This window comes from Nyctibius grandis, chromosome 5 (assembly GCF_013368605.1).
Source record: "Nyctibius grandis isolate bNycGra1 chromosome 5, bNycGra1.pri, whole genome shotgun sequence".
NCBI classification, from domain to species: Eukaryota; Metazoa; Chordata; class Aves; order Nyctibiiformes; family Nyctibiidae; genus Nyctibius; species Nyctibius grandis.
The window spans coordinates 61,621,447-61,641,293 of NC_090662.1; the positions used below are offsets into that span (position 1 = coordinate 61,621,447).

General features: G+C 49.4%; 1 protein-coding gene across 1 annotated transcript; it reads left to right on the forward strand.

Annotated features, from left to right (window-relative positions):
• The first annotated feature begins 670 nt into the window (after window positions 1–670).
• Window positions 671–19,740, forward strand: TMPRSS6 (transmembrane serine protease 6). Its single transcript, XM_068401828.1, has 17 exons — window positions 671–818; window positions 994–1,136; window positions 1,331–1,398; window positions 2,634–2,818; window positions 5,634–5,675; window positions 6,637–6,841; window positions 7,198–7,334; window positions 7,902–8,014; window positions 8,494–8,603; window positions 9,662–9,807; window positions 10,764–10,862; window positions 12,816–12,929; window positions 13,226–13,342; window positions 14,109–14,277; window positions 15,068–15,339; window positions 16,598–16,734; window positions 19,582–19,740. The coding sequence occupies exons 1-17, from the start codon at window positions 671–673 to the stop codon at window positions 19,738–19,740; spliced, it is 2,364 nt and encodes a 787-aa protein (XP_068257929.1).
• Window positions 19,741–19,847: the final 107 nt, after the last annotated feature.

Genomic DNA, 19,847 nt, shown 5'->3' on the forward strand with positions numbered 1-19,847 from the left:
GACAGAAAAGGAGCAGTCAGGAGGAAGCAAAAGAAGCAGCCTGGGGTAGGCAAGGGTCAAAGGAAGCCAGAAGGTGTCCCCTGGCACAAGCAGAGGGTGGTGGAGGGTCGAACATTGTTCAGGTGCTCTCCCCTCACTAGCTCAGCTAGAGGAGTCAGTGCCAGCATGGGCTTAGCACTGGGACACATGGTCTGGTGGGAATGGCAAGGTTTGCTTACTTTTAGGCACCGAGAGCAAAATGGCACAACAGGCAAAGTGCAACTTCAGGCTCCCAGGCTGTGGCTGATGTGTGCAACTTCTGTGTGCATTTGAGGTCACAAATTTTCTTTTGCATTGATTTCTAAGTCAATAAAATACCAGTTTTGAAACCATTCCCAGCTTGGGAGGATAACACTTTTGTCTCTGGTGAAATTCATTATTGTACTCATTTTTGGTTTTGGCAGAAGCAAAACCCAGGGAAAATTAAGGCATTACCCAGGAGGTGTAAACAGGACAGTGTCCTGGAAGCCTGTCTCCCACTGAATTAGGCATTTTACTCACATTTGCACTGAGCAAAGTCTTTGATGGCTAGCACACAGATCTCTTGAGGCTATAGATCTTGGGAGAGGAGCACAGAGGGATGCAGAAATCCCAGCCTGAGCTTGGTGTGCTGTGTCACTAGGTGCCCCTGATGGAGGCCAAGGAACAGGAGGAAGATGCCAACTCCCTCTCAAAGGATGAATCAGAGACTAACTCACGTGACTGCCTCCGCTATGTGCCCCTTGGGATAGCCTTTCTTTTGCTGGCTGGAGCTGCTGCAGCAACCTGGTATTTCCTAGGTAAAAATTCAACATGTTTTGTCCCCACACAGGAAGTGGATGGGGTATAGTCAAGGCAATGCCCCGCTCGAAGCATGTTAGTGACTCTTGGTGATCTTTACACATTCGTACATAGGGGTAAACCCCTCTCTCCTACATATCAGCAAGGTTAATCAGTAGTGTCTTCTGTTGGCAGACTACAGACCGTGGCATCTGGAACCAACCGTCCTGCAGTTTTACTCTGGCAGCCTCCAGGTCCTCAATCGCCAGTACTCCCCGGACCTTGGGCAGGTGGAGTCCAGAGCATTCTGGTTGGAATCAGCTAAGCTCCAGAAGATGGTGAGGGCAATTTCATGACTAGAGATAGCCCTGAGGCAGTTCAGTGAGCAGAGAGAGGAAGGGCTCAGGTACCCCCCTCCAAGTGACAGACTTGGTGGGTCTGTACAGCAAGAAGGATGAAACATAGGGTTGGCCATATGTCCTTTGCCACTGTAACATTGCACAATAGTTATCAGACGACATTCTCGTTGCAGCTGAAGGAACTGATTCGTGCCACAGAGCTGGGTCGATATTACAACTCGAGCACAGTGTATGCCTTTGGGTGAGTAGCACCCACAGCGTTTTTGCTTGTTCGTGTGTGAAAGCTTCCAGTCAATTGTACTCTGGTTTCACTGAAATCTGGCCATGACAAACTGCTGCAGTCCCCACCATGAACTCCAGGCCAGGCTGGGCAGTCCAGGTATAGAACGGTTAGAGCATGACAGAGCTGGGGATATTTTGATGTTCATGTTCATCTGAGGTCATGACGAAAAGACAAAACTGAGAAATTTTTCAGAGAGGCAAAAGTTCAAGAGAGGAAAAAAAATGACTAGGAAGAACTGGAAAAAAAAATCTGGGCTTGGCATTCTCAGTAGAAACTAAGCAGCTGGAAGTTAATTCCTCTAATTTGAGAAAGTCATTTTATGGCCTGATTCTAGGCACCAGAAGGGAGAGGCTAGAATGCACCATGGAAAAGGTATTCCAGCCAAGAAGCATAGTCCACCAGGGAACAGGGTAATAGTGGAATGGGACAGATGTGGGGCTACAGCTTTGCAGGTCATCACAGTAGATCAAGAAAGCAGGCATGACTTCCAAACTGACGTATACAGTTGCTTCTGATTTTTTTCCATGGAAAACTACAGCCCTAAATTTGTTCTTCAGCTAAGGAAAATTCCAATTTTGATGTAACTCCATTTTCAACTGGGGAAATAAAAGTTTCAGTTGCAATTCTTCCTCTAGCCTTTTACTGAACAAAGGTTTGTTTCAACATCTCTTCCCCCTCCCCCAGCCAATTTTCTCTGCCAGCTGGTTGAACAGAGCTTTCCCAGTCACAGTCTCCTGCAGCTTGAGCCTGCCCAGCATTAATGGCTTGTGGTAAGGTACCGAGTCATAAATCATCCACTTGTCACCACTGGGAGGTGAGACAACAAAGTCTTGAGTGTTTCTTTTCAATCCCTAGTCAGTAGTAACCAAAGGTAATTTTGTTTACTCATCAGACCAGTCTTGATTAATTATCACATTAATTTGACCACATATGGTCATCACTAAAGCCAGATGGCATAAAATGGCTTTCTCCCCCAAAGGACTGAGCATTAACTAGCACCATGGACATAGCAGCTCTCTTGCTCTGCTCAGAGCAGTTTCTCTGGGTCAGAGCAGTGAGCTGGAAAGTCCACAGAGATGTGTCTGATCTGTGGAAAAAAAAAAAAGTGTGTGGGGGTTAATCTCTGGGGTTAGCCTCTCCAGTGATTCTGGAGAGGAAGAGAGAGGATATTTAACATGCTATTTCTCTGTTAGGGAGGGGGCTCTGACCTTCTTCTTCTGGTTTGCCCTCCAAATCCCTGAGAGTCAGTGGAAGAAGGTGACTGCTGAGAGGGTAAACACAATGCTCCACCAAGAGCTCACCACCAGCTTCAACAGCTCGGGCAGCCTGTCCTACCAGATGGAGTACAGGGTCAACCCAGACTCGCTGGTTCTGCTGGGTAAGTACCAGCTGCTCAGCTATGGCCTGAGCAGTCAGAAATGCTCCAAGATTTATAAGGTGCTGAAGGGAGATTAGAAGACTCCAGAAGTCACTACTGAAGGGGATAGGGGGAAACCTGAAGAGGACAGGGAAAAAAGTGAGAATCAGGGTATAGAATTACATTTAGTTCTTCCTGACAGAGGAGAACTGAAGTTTGATTTTAAAAATCATCCTCCCTTTGAAGGATTAAAGATTATTGGAGATAACAGCTGACCATGACCAGCTGGGTAACCGTTTTTTTCCCCCGCTCCCATCAGCTTTGGCTTTTGTGGAGCAAGATCTAATACAGGTCATGACTTTGCTCAGCTCAGCTCAAAAATAGCAAGCAATTAGATTTCCTACTTTTCTTTGGGAGATTATTCCAGGCTACTTGATTGAGAGAAGAATGAAGGCAACATACCTGAGTCATCACTAGTCTTCCTCTGAGACAAAGCATTGTTGCCATTTCAGTTCTTGACATACGATTTTAAGGATTATTTATTGTTGCCCACAGTGAAGATCACAGCCTATTTAAAAAGTCATCCCTACAGAACTGCTCTAAAACAGGTGTTAGATAAAGGACTAGGGATGTGTCTATATTTAATACATCTATGTCCAATGGAATTTGTATTTGGTCCTTTTAACAAGACAACTTCTCAGCCTGATCTGATTCCTCTTACAGAGCCCCAAACTTCATAGGTTTTAAAATACATTGTGTTTCTTCTCTTCCCTTCGGACTCTCACTTCCAAGTTTCGCCTTCCCATGAAACGTTACATCTCCAAGGCTTTTTCCCCAGACATGTTATCTTGTATTTTCCTAAGGTGAATCTTATTCTAATATATCCCACCCATATTTTCTTTAACTTTACCCTCCACATCTCAATTGTTTTGATTTGGGGGTCAGTTTTTTGTTGTCTCTAAAGAAAATTTGATTTCCTCAAAACGATTTTCACTCCCTCATCTGGACCATCATGTTAAGTTCTTATTCTGAAGCTGCATTAGCATCTCATGAAGACATCTCCTCCTGCAGTTACCATTAGCCACTTACTTCTACTTATGATTTCTTTCCAGCATACCAGACCTCACACTCAGCCAATTTAAATTAACTTTCTTAAGAAAGATATCATAAGCTAATATGCTATATGTTTCCAAGTCAGCTCATCTAGCATTTTCTCTTTATTTACTCACTTCATAATGTAACTCAAACAAATAAAAATGACGGTGCTGTTCTTTTAGCTGTTCCCAGTTCCCTCTTATTCCCTTTGCATCTGTTTCACTCTTTTATTCATTTCAGCAGATCACACTTCTTTCTATTTTGGAATTGCAGATCACACTTCTTTCTATTTTGGAATTGCAGATCACACTTCTTTCTATTTTGGAATTAACACACCAGTTGTAGTTTCTCCAGCGCCTTCTGCTTTCCCTAGTCCTTTCTGCCTCCTTCTCCAGTCAGAAACACAGTCTAGCGACTAAGGCAAAAGCCAGAAACCTCTTATACTGCTGGGCCAGGGTGACCTCAAGCCAGTGACTTAACCTCTGGCTTCATTTGCTCTGTAAAATTGGAGTGAAAAAACAGCTAGCTAACAGCAAGTCTTTAGCACTTCATTGCTTTCTGACAGACTCATTTGCTGACCTGCTTAGCTCTAAACACTAAGTCTGCTGCAGCCTGCCTTAAGACACAGAGCTGCAAACCATTGACTAGCGCAGGAATGTCTCCAACACTTTATTTTTACTAACAAACAACTACACTCATCCCAGGACACTAGCCTCGCCTATCCCCCAAAGAGTTTCAGGGCTTTCTTCTCCTTACAGAAACTCAGGTTTTTTACCTTCAGATAAAAAAGTACTTAATATCAGCTCAGCATACATCCTTCCCTACAGCCCATGAGCTTCTCTAGGATCCTGCCTTATTCCTGCAGGATCATCTTTTCCACAACATCTGTTTTTGCCATGACAAAACTGCTCATCTCTCCCCACAGAATTGCAAGCTCTGCTTAGGAGCTATGAAAGACCAAAGCCCTGACCTAGGCAAGCCCCCAACAGCAATTCTCACACCCAATTGACCTCACGGTGCCTTTTATTTTGGCAATTATTCCTGGTAGCACCTGATCTCTGGCTGCTTCCAGTTCAGCTGGGAGGCTGGAGCAAAGCCCAGCTCTCCTAAAAGTGTTGTCCACCCTGTGACTCTCTTTTGCAAGGATTTGTAGTCCTTGCTGGTGGCTTTCTCCGCTACTCCCTTCTGCAGAGGTGGACCCTATAAGGATGTTGAGTAGCTCATTAACCAGTGGTCATCAAAAGAGACCTCCTTCCCCACCCTTAGTAACTCCCATACTTTTCAGTGAGGGTTATTTAATCTGGGAGAGCAGGGGAGGAGTGAGCAGATGGTGAAGGCTCTGGGAAGTGGGGTTGTGCCTTGTGGTGTGGCTGGCAGAGGAGGGGGATGGCTGCCTGAAGCAATTCCCAGCCCTCCTGGGAAGGGAAGATGTCCTGGAATAGCACACAAAAAAAAGCAAGGAAAAATGTCAGAGAAGCCTGTGGTGGGCTGGAAAGCATGAATTTGGGCTCTTGGATTTGGAGCAGAGGCCAGAGAGATTTCCCAGAGAGATGGAGTGGGGAAGGAATGACTGAAACAGGTCCCTGAGAGCAGACAGAGAAGTACCTCGAGGATGCCCCATGCCAAAGTTGTAAGTGAGCCATTTACATAGGAAGAGAGGGAGTCACCTGCCATGATAGCATTCAGATACTACCAGTTTATCTTTTTGTTTATCTTCCTTTATATATTTCCTTTCTAACAGAATCCAGTGTGAAAGACATAGTAGTGCTGAAATCCACTCTGGGTAGGCTATCTTTTCCTTTTGTTTTGAGTTTGTGACTTTATGGGAGGGAATTTTACAGGGGACAGAAATCTTGCTGGCTTCCTGGAGCTGTAAATCCTGGGAAGGGGAGATGAGAACAGTAGCAAGGGATCACCAGTGCCACTGCTTGGCCAGATCCAGACACATGATGCAGTTACATGCTGGACTGCTCTGAGCACCCTGACACCTCTGCCCCCAGCAGCACACCACCGTGCAGAAATACCAGCTCCCAGGGGCAGTGCGGCCAGCTTTAGTCTTGTCCCTGTCCTGATGAGTCATGTCAAATAGCTTGGTGTACTGGTACAACAGTGCTAATTCTAGGCCCCATGAAATTCTGTTGAATGGGACGGGGGTTTCCCTGCACGGCTCTGCACTGGATGTGCTGTCAGTCATTTAGGAGTCTGTTGTCTTAGCGATGTTTAAAGATGCTTTTAGTAATCTCCGGCAGTGTTGTAACTGCTATGATTGGCAGCTTGCATTAGATGTGCTATGAGAAACTCACCTTTAAGCTGACTTTTACTCAAAAATCCTGGTCTGGAAGCCTGCTGAAACCTGGAAATCAGACAAGGGGGATGTAAAACCAGGAAGAATATGGGGGTGAGAAGAAAAAGAGGTGGAACAGAAAATAAAGCCAGTGGAAGATAACTGTGCTGTGCTGATATTTAAAGCCTGAGGCAGTATTAGCTTAAACAAGGAAGAGGGGACAGTTCTTATAGAGAGAAACTGGGGCAACGGTATGAGGGGACCGGTGACACCATGACACATGTAAAAGTAAACTGAGATCACTGGGATGGGTCAGCCTTACCCTGAAATAGGGCTCACACTGATATCCCAAGTGACAATCCCATATCTTAATTTCTCTTTCAACCACCGCTAAGCCCCCCTTTGCCTCCATTTACATCACCCTGAGATTTAAATCCCTCTATCTTTCCCCTGGATTCAGGTTGCTACAGGTACAGCTATGTCCAGGAGGATGACGTCCTAAGGCTGGAGGGCCCTGACTACCTGGCCTCCAGTTGTCTTTGGCACCTCCACGGCCTCAAGGGCTACATGATCAAGCTACGCCTGGAGTGGACTCTCACGGACTGCAGGGACCGCCTGGCTATGTACAATGCAGCTGGGCCCCTAGAGAAACACCTCATCACCTCGTAGGTAGCTCCTGAGCAGGGCGAGCATGGCAGGGAAGCCGGGCAGGATGGCACGACACACCGCAGCAGGGGAAGGTGTTAGACTACATCAGAGGAAATTCTCTTTGATGCAGAACCTGTCTGTTGCTGATCAGCTGAAGTCACTGATGTGGGATATCACACAGCCAGCCATGCAGTCTGAGAGATTACAGCAGAACAAGCTGTCTCTCTGCTGGCCCTTTATTTGATTCAGTCAGTGCCTCACAGCAGGCACGTGCTGTGGATAACACAGACTTCCATTGTCTTCCTCTCTCATTGTTCTCTTTCATTTGTTTGTTGCTTGCTTCACTCCCATCCTTTTATCTCTTTCCCCTGAGGATCTACGGTTGCAGCAGGCAGGAGCCCGTTGTGGAAGTTCTTTCATCTGGCCCCGTCATGTCCATTGTGTGGAAGAAAGCCATGTACAGCTACTATGACCCCTTCATCCTCTCAGCACAGGCAGTGCCTGTCAAAGGTGAGGAAGGCTGGAGGAGGGTGGCCATGGATCCAGGAAGGAGACAGGTTATCTCCTACAACCTCACAGCTCCTAGAGGTGCTCCATCCCCATCAGGGTCAGAATGCAGTCTAGGTTGCAAGGGTAGAGGTGGTCAGTAAAAAGCAGATTAGACGTTGCTCCCTCACCTGGACTCATAAATTAGCATCTGGCTCACGTCTTTACTCTGGCAAGCAGAGCCTGAGCAATCGTGATACTTTAAGAGAAGGCCAAGCTCTCACGCATGGAAAGACCAGATGTGGCCTGGACATCACATCCAGATGCACTTGCAGATAAATGTCAATTCATTATAAGAGCCTAAAGCAGCAATATACGTTACCATTACCCTCCTCTGGACAAGAGGAGGAGGCTAAAAGTCTTGCCAGGTAGCAATGGCCCCTTGAAGGGGGATGGTGGAACATCCCAGTCACCTTTAGCATCAGGCCTTAGAGCCCCTTTTCTCCCCTCCTACAACGGGATGAGTACATGGCACCCCCAGGCTGAGGTTGAGCTGACAGGTAGCAGGGCTTTGAATGTCTGTATTTACAGCCTGTGAAGTGAATATAACTCTGCGGGAGGGCCTGGAGCTACAGGGGAAGATTGGCACCCCACACTACCCCAGTTACTACTCGCCCAACACGCAGTGCACCTGGCACATGACGGTAAGAGCCAGCTCCCACAAGAGCATCCACCCCGTCCCCAAAACCCATGTGCACTCCCCACGTAAGGGGGAGTACAGGACAGTGCTCTCAGCCAGATCATCATGAGAAGCAAGCAGAGGGTGGCAGCCTGCCTAGGCCTCCACATAACGTGTGTTTCTGAGGGGAACGAGTCTAATATTGCATGCCGGCACAGAGATGCCCTAGCTGAGGAGGAATCTGAAACCTGGTCTCCAGAGGAGTTCTTCAAGGCAGAACCACATTGCTAGAAATTGCTAGGAATTATCATGCTTTGAGACCAGCAGCAGAGCCACCCTGGGCTGTGGCATGGCCCCAGTTCAGAGGGTGCTTCTTTCTGGCCTGCAACTTGTGAATTGGCAGCTCTCCCCTTCACACCTACCCTGCTCATTTCTGTCATATGGTGTGGGCTGCAGTGCTCATAGGAGCCGTCTACGCTCTATTCTGTACCCCCTTGCCTGCAGGTCCCATCACTCGACTATGGTGTCACCCTGTGGTTCGACGCCTACGCACTCAGCAGACAGAAGCACGACCTGCCCTGTACACAAGGCCAGTGGATAATTCAGAACAGAAGGTGTGTTCTGGGGTCCTGTTTTCTGTCTCTCACTTCCCACCTGGGATCAAACTGAATTAACCTCTGCAGGTTCCCTGCTCACTTCAGTCACCAGGTCTGGGGAAGGAGAGCCTATTACCACACTCAGCAGCCACTGTTTGTGCTGGTGCCTCTTGTTTTTCTACTTCTTTTTTAGCCTCTCTTGTTCACAGGCTCCCCAGTGAGCACATTTCCCACAGATTTGCTTCGAGCTACCAGCCTGCCTTCTCTGTCTTGCTGTTTGCATCAGGCCTCTTAGTTTTCTCCTGTGTGTGTAACCTTGGTGTCCTCCCACGTCTCCTATGTTTGCAAATCTGCCTGTCACCACCTCTGCAATATTATCTGTGTGTGCCATTGCCTTGCATCCACCTCCATACAGATCTTCCACCTCTCTCCATATCCTCCTGCATTGACTACAGCTACTTCCCCCTGCAGGACTTCCCAAAAATAACATCCATACGTAGCTGGGGCTGCTGCCCACCACTGCCCAGGTGCAAAGGACTGAGAGCTGCTGTGCTTCCATCTCAAAGCAGGCTCCGAGATGGATGGACTATGGCTTTTGTTTTTCCTCCCACTTACTGCAAAATTGCCCCGTTCCTGCCGAAACTTTCCCCAGCCCATCTCATTAACTTCCACTCCTGTGGGGGATAACTTCTTTTCCTCTGAAGGGTCTGATCCAGAAGCTATGTTCCCCTGGCTTAGGATGTTAACTTTTTCTCTCCCTGCCTTCCTCTCTTAAACTGTCAGCGCCACAATTTCTACAACATGGCTTCTTAGGAAGATAAATGTAATTACTGAATTGCTTTTTGTGGCCTGAACTCAGCGCTTGCCCAGAAAGTGAGAAAGGTCCAAAGATAGTAGGGTCACTCTGGACTCTGAACCTCACACCATATTGAAGGCATTTTTCCTTCCTGGCTTCCCCCTCACACCCAGTCTGTGTGGTCCCCTTCCCACCCCAGCCCCACCAAAACCCCTTGCCTCACTTTGTTGTCTTCTCCTCCCTCCCTGCCCAAGACATCCCGCCTGTGTTTGCTCCTCAGGTTGTGTGGCCTGCGGACCCTGCAAGCCTACGCTGAGCGGATCTCAGTCACGTCCTCTGCTGACATCACCGTCACCTTCACCTCGCAGATCTCCTTAACTGGCCCTGGCGTACAGGCGGCTTACAGCCTGTACAACCAATCTGACCGTAAGTTCAGGCTCCTCCCTGCTCCTTAGGGGGGGTGCTGGCTACCACCAGCCCCTGTGCACTTGGCTTGTGTTAGGAGAAACACAAGACACATCCTGTGAGCCCTAGGTGCCATCTGCCCTTCAGGGACATGCTCACAAATCAGTGATGTACACACCACTGATCTCCCAAAAAGAAGAGATATTTACATGCGAAGATGCTTCTGCACATGTGTCCCTGCCTCATGTTGCCAGAGCATCCATGCGCCAAAACCCAAGGTCAGAGAGTTGTCTACTGTCTCACCCCCATGCCCACATCATGGACTGGCCTTGGGAATTCAATGAGAGACCATCTCCGGCTTGAAGTGACTTTTATTTCAATTATAAGAGCTCTTATAGAGAGCTGTTTCCTGCTCACCTTGGAATCCATGCGAGAGACGAATAAAACCACACACAAATACACATACACAAATACATGCCCACAGACTGTCTTTCCAAGGTTTCTCCATCTCCCTCCTAAAGAGGGAATGCCTGTAATGCATACCAGTCCCTGAATACGTGCACCCACCAACACGTGTCTAACATCAACCCCTTCAAAGCCCCAGCCAAGTTTTAATAACAACTCCAAAGAACCTGTTTCAGCTTTTCCCCAGCATTCATGAGTCATGAAACAGCACTAAACCAGAGGTGCAGCACGCCAGGCGTGTGGTTCTCCTGGCTCTGGCCCATTGGTGCAATAGGAAGCAGGGAAAGAGCCCTCCTTCCCCTGGTGTGTACCCTGGCTCCATTTGCCCCTGTTCAGAGCAGATGACATGGCAGATTTTGGGGACTGCAGCGAGTGCCTCCAGCACGATGCTGCAGCACATGTGTGGTCAGGAAGGTCTGCAGCTCCACCACGCTCCACTTTCAAGCCATGGTGCTCTGCTGCAAGGAGGTTTCCAGTCACTGGGGACTAACTGCTTCCTGATGGTTTCACAGCCTGTCCCAGGGAGTTCCTGTGTTTGGTGAACGGCTTGTGCGTCCCAGCCTGTGATGGGATCAAAGATTGCCCCAATGGCCTGGATGAGAGAAATTGTGGTGAGTGATTTCTTCTCCCCGCTGGACCCTGGTGTCAGCAGGACACAGCCCGTTGCTCCTCCAAAGGCAGGGAGTGATGGGGAGGATCCAGTTGGCCTAGGTACAGCCTTGTACCTCCCTTCCAGGAGCTTAAACCTCTGCAACCTTAAAAGCCTCATCCCACTGCCCTATGGCTTCAGCCTGCTCAGGAATGGGCAGCAATTCTTCTTGCTCCTGTGCACAGAACAGTCTTCCTGGGAGAACGCCCTAGTACCTGTGCACCAAGAACTCCAGGCAGCCTGAAAGAAGCCCCTTGCCCAGGCTGTCCCCCACCTTGTGCTACTTTCCCCCCACCCAGGCCCGACAATCAGCCTCAGCCCTGGCCTACAGCCCCCTCTGCTGTCATACCACTCAGCAGCCCCCTCCCAACCCTCCTACCCTGCCCACACTTCCCCAAGCCCACCTGCTGCCCTGCTCTCTCCCTTTTTCCCTCAGGCCATTTGTGACACTTGGTCTGTGCAGATCCTCACCCATATATTGTGCTCCAGTTTGGGAGCATTTAAGTCCTCAATGAGCCATCAGTTCTTCATGCCAACAGCAGTTAGTGCTGACACAGACATCATTCCTGGCATCCCAGGACTCCTGCAAAGCCCCATTCTCATAGGAACAGCTGTTCAGGCTCAGGCATGACACCTAATTCATCCATTCTCCCATCCCTGGTGTGAGTGTGGGAGGGTCATCACAGTGCTGCCACCACTAATTTTTCATTAGTTGTCCCCTACAGCTGTTTTTTCACAGACAGAAAGATCCCCAAATCACTGGAGACAATGGCCAATTCTGAAAGATTCAGAGGAAGGTACAAAAAAGTCTAAAGTAAAGGGAAGGAGAAATCTTTCTCAAGGAAGTTTGAATTCGGTGCTGAAAATGTGAGAGCTTTCACAGGATCACCGAGGTCAGGTTTTGTGTTGTCTGCAGTCTTGCTGACGGTGCACTCTGTCCCATCATCCAGCTGTCTGACATCAGAGCTCACTTGTTTCCCTCATGCAGACATGGATACATACGTATCCTTATGAATATCTGATCCTTTCTGTAATCCTGTTAGCTTCTTGGCCTCAGGGATATTTTGTGTCATTCAGTTCCACAGGTTAACACAGACCGAGACTTAACAAAAAAAAGTATTTGTCAGTGTTTTCAAACATCCCTTTATATTTGAAAAAGAAAATAGAAACATCATAATTTCCTTCCTTTCTTATACTTTTGCCACTGCTGCATCTTTTTTAGTCAACTGGAAGCCTCACGCTAATTACTGAAGAAATTGTAGTCATTGCAGGAAGAAAATGCGCAGGAGGTACTGGCCCATCATGTTTGGCGTTGCACACAGATACACACAAACACAGGATGAGTTTCTCCTGTGAAAATATATAATCAGAAGTCAAACTCTGTGACGGGTAGGCACCTTAGGCCCTTCTCCATCCTGAGCAGCTCAGGGACACTGAGGAATCCATTGTTGTTCAGGACTCACCTATTAGAGAGCAAGGGGAGCAGCTGCTCTGAAGGGGAAGGTGACCCACGAACTGAGGGTGACAGCAAGGTAGGAGGACCTCACCAGACAGGATGCAGTCCTACAGAACCTGAAAAAGGCAAGCAGACTAGGTCTGGTGATGGTAACCTGGGGTCAACCAAGAGTCCAGTGACCTTAAGGCAAGTCCATGGTGATAAGGCAGGTCTGAGGCCAAGCCAAGAAGTCAAAGAAAGTTAAGTCAGCATCAGCAAAGTGTAAGACAGGGTGCAGGCATACCTACAACGTAGATCAGGCAAAGACTACACAGCTGCACTATACTAGAGCTGGTCTTAAGCACACCTTATGAGGTGGGGGAAGAGGTTGCAGAGCCTACTGGTGCACTTAGGACCCTAACCTCACACCTGACGCCTTGTCTTGTGTGCCTAATTCCTGTGTGCTTCCCTCCCACGCAGTGTGCCCTGCAAAGTTCCAGTGCCACGAGGACAGCACTTGCATCGAGTTCAGCAGGGTGTGCAATCAGCAGCTGGACTGTGTTAATGGGAGCGATGAGGAGCAGTGCAGTGAAGGTAGGGAGGGGACGGCGCTGGGATGATAAATACCTTCTCCTATGCTCGAGCCAAGGCTGCCAGTAGCGTACTTCCCTCTTGTGAGGTAAGGGCACCAGCTGGGAGTTAATGTGCCTGACCTGCTCACAATGTTTGCTCTGTCTGTAGCTGACCAATCTTGCTCAGGAAATGCCCTGTCATCATTTATGGAGTTCCCCCAAGCTCTCTGTTGCCTTTTTCCCCCCACTCAAAGGACTTCAGGCTGCATCTACAATCTGCTGCCCTCCCTCAGCCTCAGCTCCCCTTCCTCTTTGCAGGGGTCCCCTGTGGTCCTTTCACCTACCGCTGTGAAGATGGGACCTGTGTGAAGAAACCTAACTCCCTGTGTGACACCACTGCAGACTGCAAGGACCTGTCCGATGAGAAGCGCTGTGGTGAGGAAATGCTCAGTCGCATGTCAGTCAAGCAGGTTCAGGATGCCACATAGCTGCAAGTCACCACCTTTTCCCCCCGCTGCCCCAGCATAAGCACCCACCCTCCCTTATTCCACCACCTTCTCCCTACCCCATCCCTACAGCAGCAGTGCCACTGCTCCGTCCTGCAGTGGCAGCAGCAGCAAGCCAGCTCTCTGTGCTGAGCTGTGAGCAGGCATTTGCTCTTTGGACAGTTGCTCCCCATCTCCTTCAGGCAGAGGCATCAGGCCAGATAGACATGTCTCACAGGCTAGGTCCTACCCACAGGCTGCCTGTTGGACCACTATGCTGGCTTCTGTGAAGCAATGCCATTCTACAGGGCTCCAGCCAGGGAAATCACCGGTGACTACATGGTCACTGGCAGGGAGAGAGCCTGTGTTTTGATTTCCCTGCTTGTTTTTTCTAGAGCCTCAGTGGGCAGTAAAAGGGAATGATTGCAAGGGTTCCCCGACAGGACAGCAGTAGCACAGGCAGCATGTTGCTCCAAAGGCATCCCCAGGCTGGAGCTGGAGCTGGGGTAAGGCTGTGCAGGCATCAGTGGAGGCACGTGCGGGAGGGAGCGCTGCTAGACCTGTCCTGGACAGTACAAAAAAGCATCTGCTGGCTGGGTAAGGCAAGGGATTAGAGGTCAAACTTTTCAGTCAATAAAGTAGGAAAGGATGGGCAGGACCAGTATATCATGTTCCCTTCCTCCCCTGAAATGCCTGCTGTATCTCTTCCTCCTCAGACTGTGGGCTGCAAGCCCCTCTCAGCAGGATTGTGGGTGGTGCGAATTCTGTGGAAGGGGAATGGCCGTGGCAGGCCAGCCTGCAAGTTCGGGGACGCCACATTTGTGGGGGAACACTCATTGCTGACCGCTGGGTGGTCTCAGCTGCACATTGCTTCCAGGATGAGAGGTAAGTGGAGAGGCAAGGGTGCTGGACAGAAGAAGGATTTGCATTGCTTTCCATGTCATGCATGATGGGAAGATCATCCAGCTTGTGAAAATGTCACGGGGCAGCTGCATGCCTCATCTGGCACCTGTGCTATGCTTCTCTGTGGCTTGGAGCTGGGGAAAGGGGTATGGATACATGCACTAGTATTTGGGTGTGCATGCAGGGAAAAAGGGGCAATGCTGGGATTCACAGTGCAGCTTTGGGAGGGCAATAGCAGTGGAAGACACTTCACAGCTCCACCTTTGCTTTGGCTCTGGCTTGTCCCCATGCTGTCACAACCATAGAGGTGTCAGCGTGTGCTAGGATGGGGCCAGGATAGCATTACCTGCGGAGGATGCTGTTAGGTCCCATGCTGCTCACTCCCAGGGCCTGCCCTTTCAGGAGGAATCATGGTCTTGCTCTTGCTCTCTGCCCTATCATAGTCACTTGCACATGACCAGCCCCACTTGCTTGCCTAACCTACATACACCTTTAGCCTGCTTTGCTAAGGAAAATAAGAAAATATGAGCAAGTTACCTGTGTGTATAAGTGTCTGCCCAAAATTAGTCCCACTGTACAGGCATGTCAAGGCATCAAAGATATGTGCCACCTAATTTCTTGAAGTCAGTAGCTAAATAAAAAAAAGAAGCCACTCTGAGGGAGATGATCATCCATATCAGTGACTCCTCAAAAGACTATGACAGAAGCAGCCAGGCTCTGCCCATCCTTTTCTGTTCATGTGATGAGTTATCTTCTCTGTTGCATCCTACAGACTAGCCTCTGCCTCCATCTGGACCGTTTACTTGGGCAAATATTTTCAAAATGCCACAAGCCACACAGAGGTGTCCTTCAAGGTGATCCGCCTCTTTCTCCACCCTTATTACGAGGAGGACAGCCATGATTATGATGTGGCCCTGCTCCAGCTGGACCATCCTGTGATCATCTCGCCCTTAATCCAGCCCATCTGCTTGCCTGCTCCTTCTCACCTCTTTGAGCCTGGCCTTCATTGCTGGATCACTGGCTGGGGAGCCCTCAAGGAAGGTGGTAGGTGCAAGGTCTTCGCTGGTGGCCTACTGTACCAGAGCCACGGAAGAAACATAGGTTCAGATGTGGCATAGGCAGAACAGGCTTCTGTTCACCCAAAGCATTATGCCTCATTCACTCCCTTTGATTTTGAGTCACAGGTTGGACAAAGTTACCTGTTTAGTGCCTTGAAACCTCATTTGTAGAGGCAGGCATGAGAGTCTAGTAATCTACATGTGGACAGCAGATGTTCCTTCATCCAAAGACTAGAATAGCCCTTCAAGAATTAGAGGCCAGTCTAGTGGCTATTCAGCCATGGCCACAGCATAGAGCAGCCCCAGTCCCAAAGCCCAGCCCCATGCTTACATAGACATGTGGGATCCTGTTGGGTCATTCCCCAGGAACAGTGCCTGACCGGAGAGAGTTGAGATAAAAAACCTGCTCTTCATCAAACCTGGACTGGGTCTCCTGGGGACACCTGTTTGCGGTCCCTGCAGCAACATTTTCCCCATGTCGAAGACCCTAGGACCTGGGTCCCCCAGCGACACCTGCACTAGTAAATTCAATGGGAGCAGTGCAAGGTCCCCTGAGGATCACGCTGTGTAATTGCTAGCATGCGCTCTGGTATCATTTGACCACATAGTGCCAACACACTGCTGGGGGACAGCATGGGCCAAGACCTGTTCCCGTGGAGATGTATGGATAAGTCAATTTTGTTTTGTGAGGAAGTTTAGCTGCATGGGTATGGACCCTTCATGTTCTCTCCTTACAGGGCCAGCAAAACAGGTCCAAGCTGTTCTCTAGTAGTGCATGGTACAGGAATATAGATGTGCTCACCCAGGTCAGCTTAGTGCTTTCACTCACTCACACACTTGCTCAGCTGGTTCCTAAACAGAAACATTCCGGGTCTATTGAGAACTGGACACTCCTGGTTTGCATACTTAGCCGGAAGAGCTTAACATCCATTTCAATGAGAAGCAAACCCAAAACTTTGACATCCCAGAGGTTTCCCCAAACCAGAATCCTCCTCGTCCCAAAAGCTGAAGTGCCCACAACATATCCCTGTAGGGAAAGGGACTGAAGGGGAATGTTACTCCTTACGTGCAGGTGAAGTGCTCTACTGAAAGTCAGAGACTGTGATGCCAATGGAGAGCAGAACAGAAATCCAGATGGCAGCTTTCAGCATGCAGTGAGATGAGCATGGGCTGGGGGATCACGGTGAATAGTGGGAAGCTCCACCATTGCTCACCTGTACTAATTTTGGTGTTCTACCCCTCAGGGCACATCAGCAATGTTCTGCAGAAGGTGGACGTGCAGCTCATCCAGCAGGACATCTGCAGCGAAGCCTATCACTACATCATTTCTCCCAGGATGCTGTGTGCTGGGTACCACAAGGGGAAGAAAGATGCTTGCCAGGTAACAGAGGAGTTGTGGGGTCAGGGTTGACTATTGGAGGTGGGGTGTGTCCCAAGTCTACCAAATGCACTCCATAGCCTGAAATGAAGGTGAAAAGACCGTAAAATGACTGACTCCCCCAGCACTTCCTCTGATCTAAGTGGCCAACAACAGCTCTCAGGACCCCTTCTTCCTGGCATCTTTGCCTTAGACAGGATCCAAATACACTTAAACTTCTCCTTTTCTCATTTCAGCCCATTCTCCACTCTTTGCCTCCCATTTTCAAGTCATGTGTCTACATCAGTCTCTTGCCTCCTCAGCCTCTTTAGAATCTGTCACACACAGTAACCTGTCTCTTCCCTCATTACTATCAATCTCAAGGAATTCCTCTGTCTCCCATCCCTCTGGGTATCCAGTTAAATCCCAACAGCTTTCTTGCTCTCCACATATTTGGAAATGCCACATGGAGCAGAAGGAAACAATAGAGTGGTCAGCTTCTTCATAGGAGAAATCCCATGGGACAGGGTACTAGAAGGTAAGGGGGCCCAAGATAGTTGGTTAGCATTCAAGGACTGCTTCTTCTGAGCTCAAGATCAGAGCATCCCAACAGGTAGGAAGTCAAGGAAGGGTACCAGGAGACCTGCATGGTTGAACAGGGAACTGCTGGGCAAACTCAAGTGGAAGAAGAAGGTGTACAGATCGTGGAAGGAGGGGCTGGCCACTTGGGAGAAATATAAGTCTGTTGTCAGAGGATGTAGGGAGGCAACTAGGAAAGCTAAGGCCTCCTTGGAATTAAACCTTGCAAGAGAGGTCAAGGACAACAGAAAGGGCTTCTTCAAATACATTGCAGGTAAAGCCAACACTAGAGGCAATGTAGGCCCACTGATGAATGAGGTGGGGGTCCTGGAGACAGAGGATAAAAAGAAGGCGGAGTTACTGAATGCCTTCTTTGCCTCTGCCTATACTGTTGGAGGCTGTCCTGAGGAGCCCCGGACCCCTGAGGCCTCAGAAGAAGTCAGGATAGAGGAGGAATCTGTCCTGGTTGATGAGGGCTGGGTCAGGGACCAATTAAGCAACCTGGACGTCCATAAATCCATGGGCCGTGATGGGATGCACCCGCGGGTGCTGAGGGAGCTGGCGGAAGTCATTGCTAGGCCACTCTCCATCATCTTTGCTAAGTCGTGGGCAACGGGAGAGGTGCCTGAGGACTGGAGGAAAGCGAATGTCACTCCAGTCTTCAAAAAGGGCAAGAAGGAGGACCCGGGTAACTATAGACCGGTCAGCCTCACCTCCATCCCTGGAAAGGTGATGGAACAACTTGTTCTTGGTGCTGTCTCTAGGCACATCAAGGATAGGGGGATCATTAGGGGCACTCAGCATGGCTTCACCAAGGGGAAGTCATGCTCAACCAACTTGATAGCCTTTTATGAGGATGTTACCCGGTGGATAGATGATGGTAAAGCTGTGGATGTGGTCTATCTCGATTTCAGTAAAGCGTTTGACACGGTCTCCCACAGCATCCTCGCAGCTAAACTGGGGAAGTGTGGTCTGGATGATCGGGTAGTGAGGTGGATTGTGAACTGGCTGAAGGAAAGAAGCCAGAGAGTGGTGGTCAATGGGACAGAGTCCAGTTGGAGGTCTGTGTCTAGCGGAGTCCCGCAAGGGTCGGTACTGGGACCAGTTCTATTCAATATATTCATTAATGACTTGGATGAGGGAATAGAGTGCGCTATCAGCAAGTTCGCTGATGACACAAAACTGGGAGGAGTGGCTGACGTGCCGGAAGGCTGCGCAGCCATTCAGAGGGACCTGGACAGGCTGGAGAGTTGGGCTGGGAGAAACTTAATGAAATATAACAAGGGCAAGTGTAGAGTCCTGCACCTGGGCAAGAACAACCCCATGTACCAGTACAAGTTGGGGGCAGACCTGTTGGAGACCAGCGTAGGGGAAAGGGACCTGGGGGTCCTAGTGGACAACAGGATGACCATGAGCCAGCAATGTGCCCTTGTGGCCAAGAAGGCCAATGGCATCCTGGGGTGTATTAGAAGGGGTGTGGTCAGCAGGTCGAGAGAGGTTCTCCTCCCCCTCTACTCTGCCCTGGTGAGGCCGCATCTGGAGTATTGTGTCCAGTTCTGGGCCCCTCAGTTCAAGAAGGACAGGGAACTGCTAGAGAGAGTCCAGCGCAGAGCCACGAAGATGATTAAGGGAGTGGAACATCTCCCTTATGAGGAGAGGCTGAGGGAGCTGGGTCTCTTTAGCTTGGAGAAGAGGAGACTGAGGGGTGACCTCATTAACGTTTATAAATATGTAAAGGGCAAGTGTCAAGAGGATGGAGCCAGGCTCTTCTCAGTGACATCCCTTGACAGGACAAGGGGCAATGGGTGCAAGCTGGAACACAGGAGGTTCCACTTAAATATGAGGAAAAACTTCTTTACGGTGAGGGTGACCGAACACTGGAACGGGCTGCCCAGAGAGGTTGTGGAGTCTCCTTCTCTGGAGACATTCAAAACCCGCCTGGACGCGTTCCTGTGTGATATGGTCTAGGCAATCCTGCCCCGGCAGGGGGATTGGACTAGATGATCTTTTGAGGTCCCTTCCAATCCCTAACATTCTGTGATTCTGTGATTCTTGGGACCTCACTAAGGAGGAGGAATTTGCGTGATGAAGGCATGCAACAGTGGGTCAGATATTTGCACCAGAGACTGTTTTTGACATCTGCCTAAGGTACAAGGAATGTTGCAAATGTTCCCAGGCATGACTTGAGAGGATACAGGAATCTGCATACAGAGGGACTCAAAACCAGTGTTATCATCCAGCAGGAGAAGCTGGTGGATCACCATCACCCCATTTTTCTTTCCTTTTCTCTAGGGTGATTCTGGAGGTCCACTGGCCTGCAAGGAACCCAGTGGCAGGTGGTTTCTGGCTGGTTTGGTCAGCTGGGGAATGGGATGCGCACGTCCAAATCACTATGGAGTATACACCAGGATCACTCAAGTGCTAGGTTGGATGAACCAAACCATGAGCTGAGAAAAGTGCATCTCTGCCTTCTCCCCATCAGACCTACACTCAGATAGCACTCATTCCTGATCTTGCTCACTTGCCTCTCAGATAGAGTTTCTGTGTGGGATGTTGTC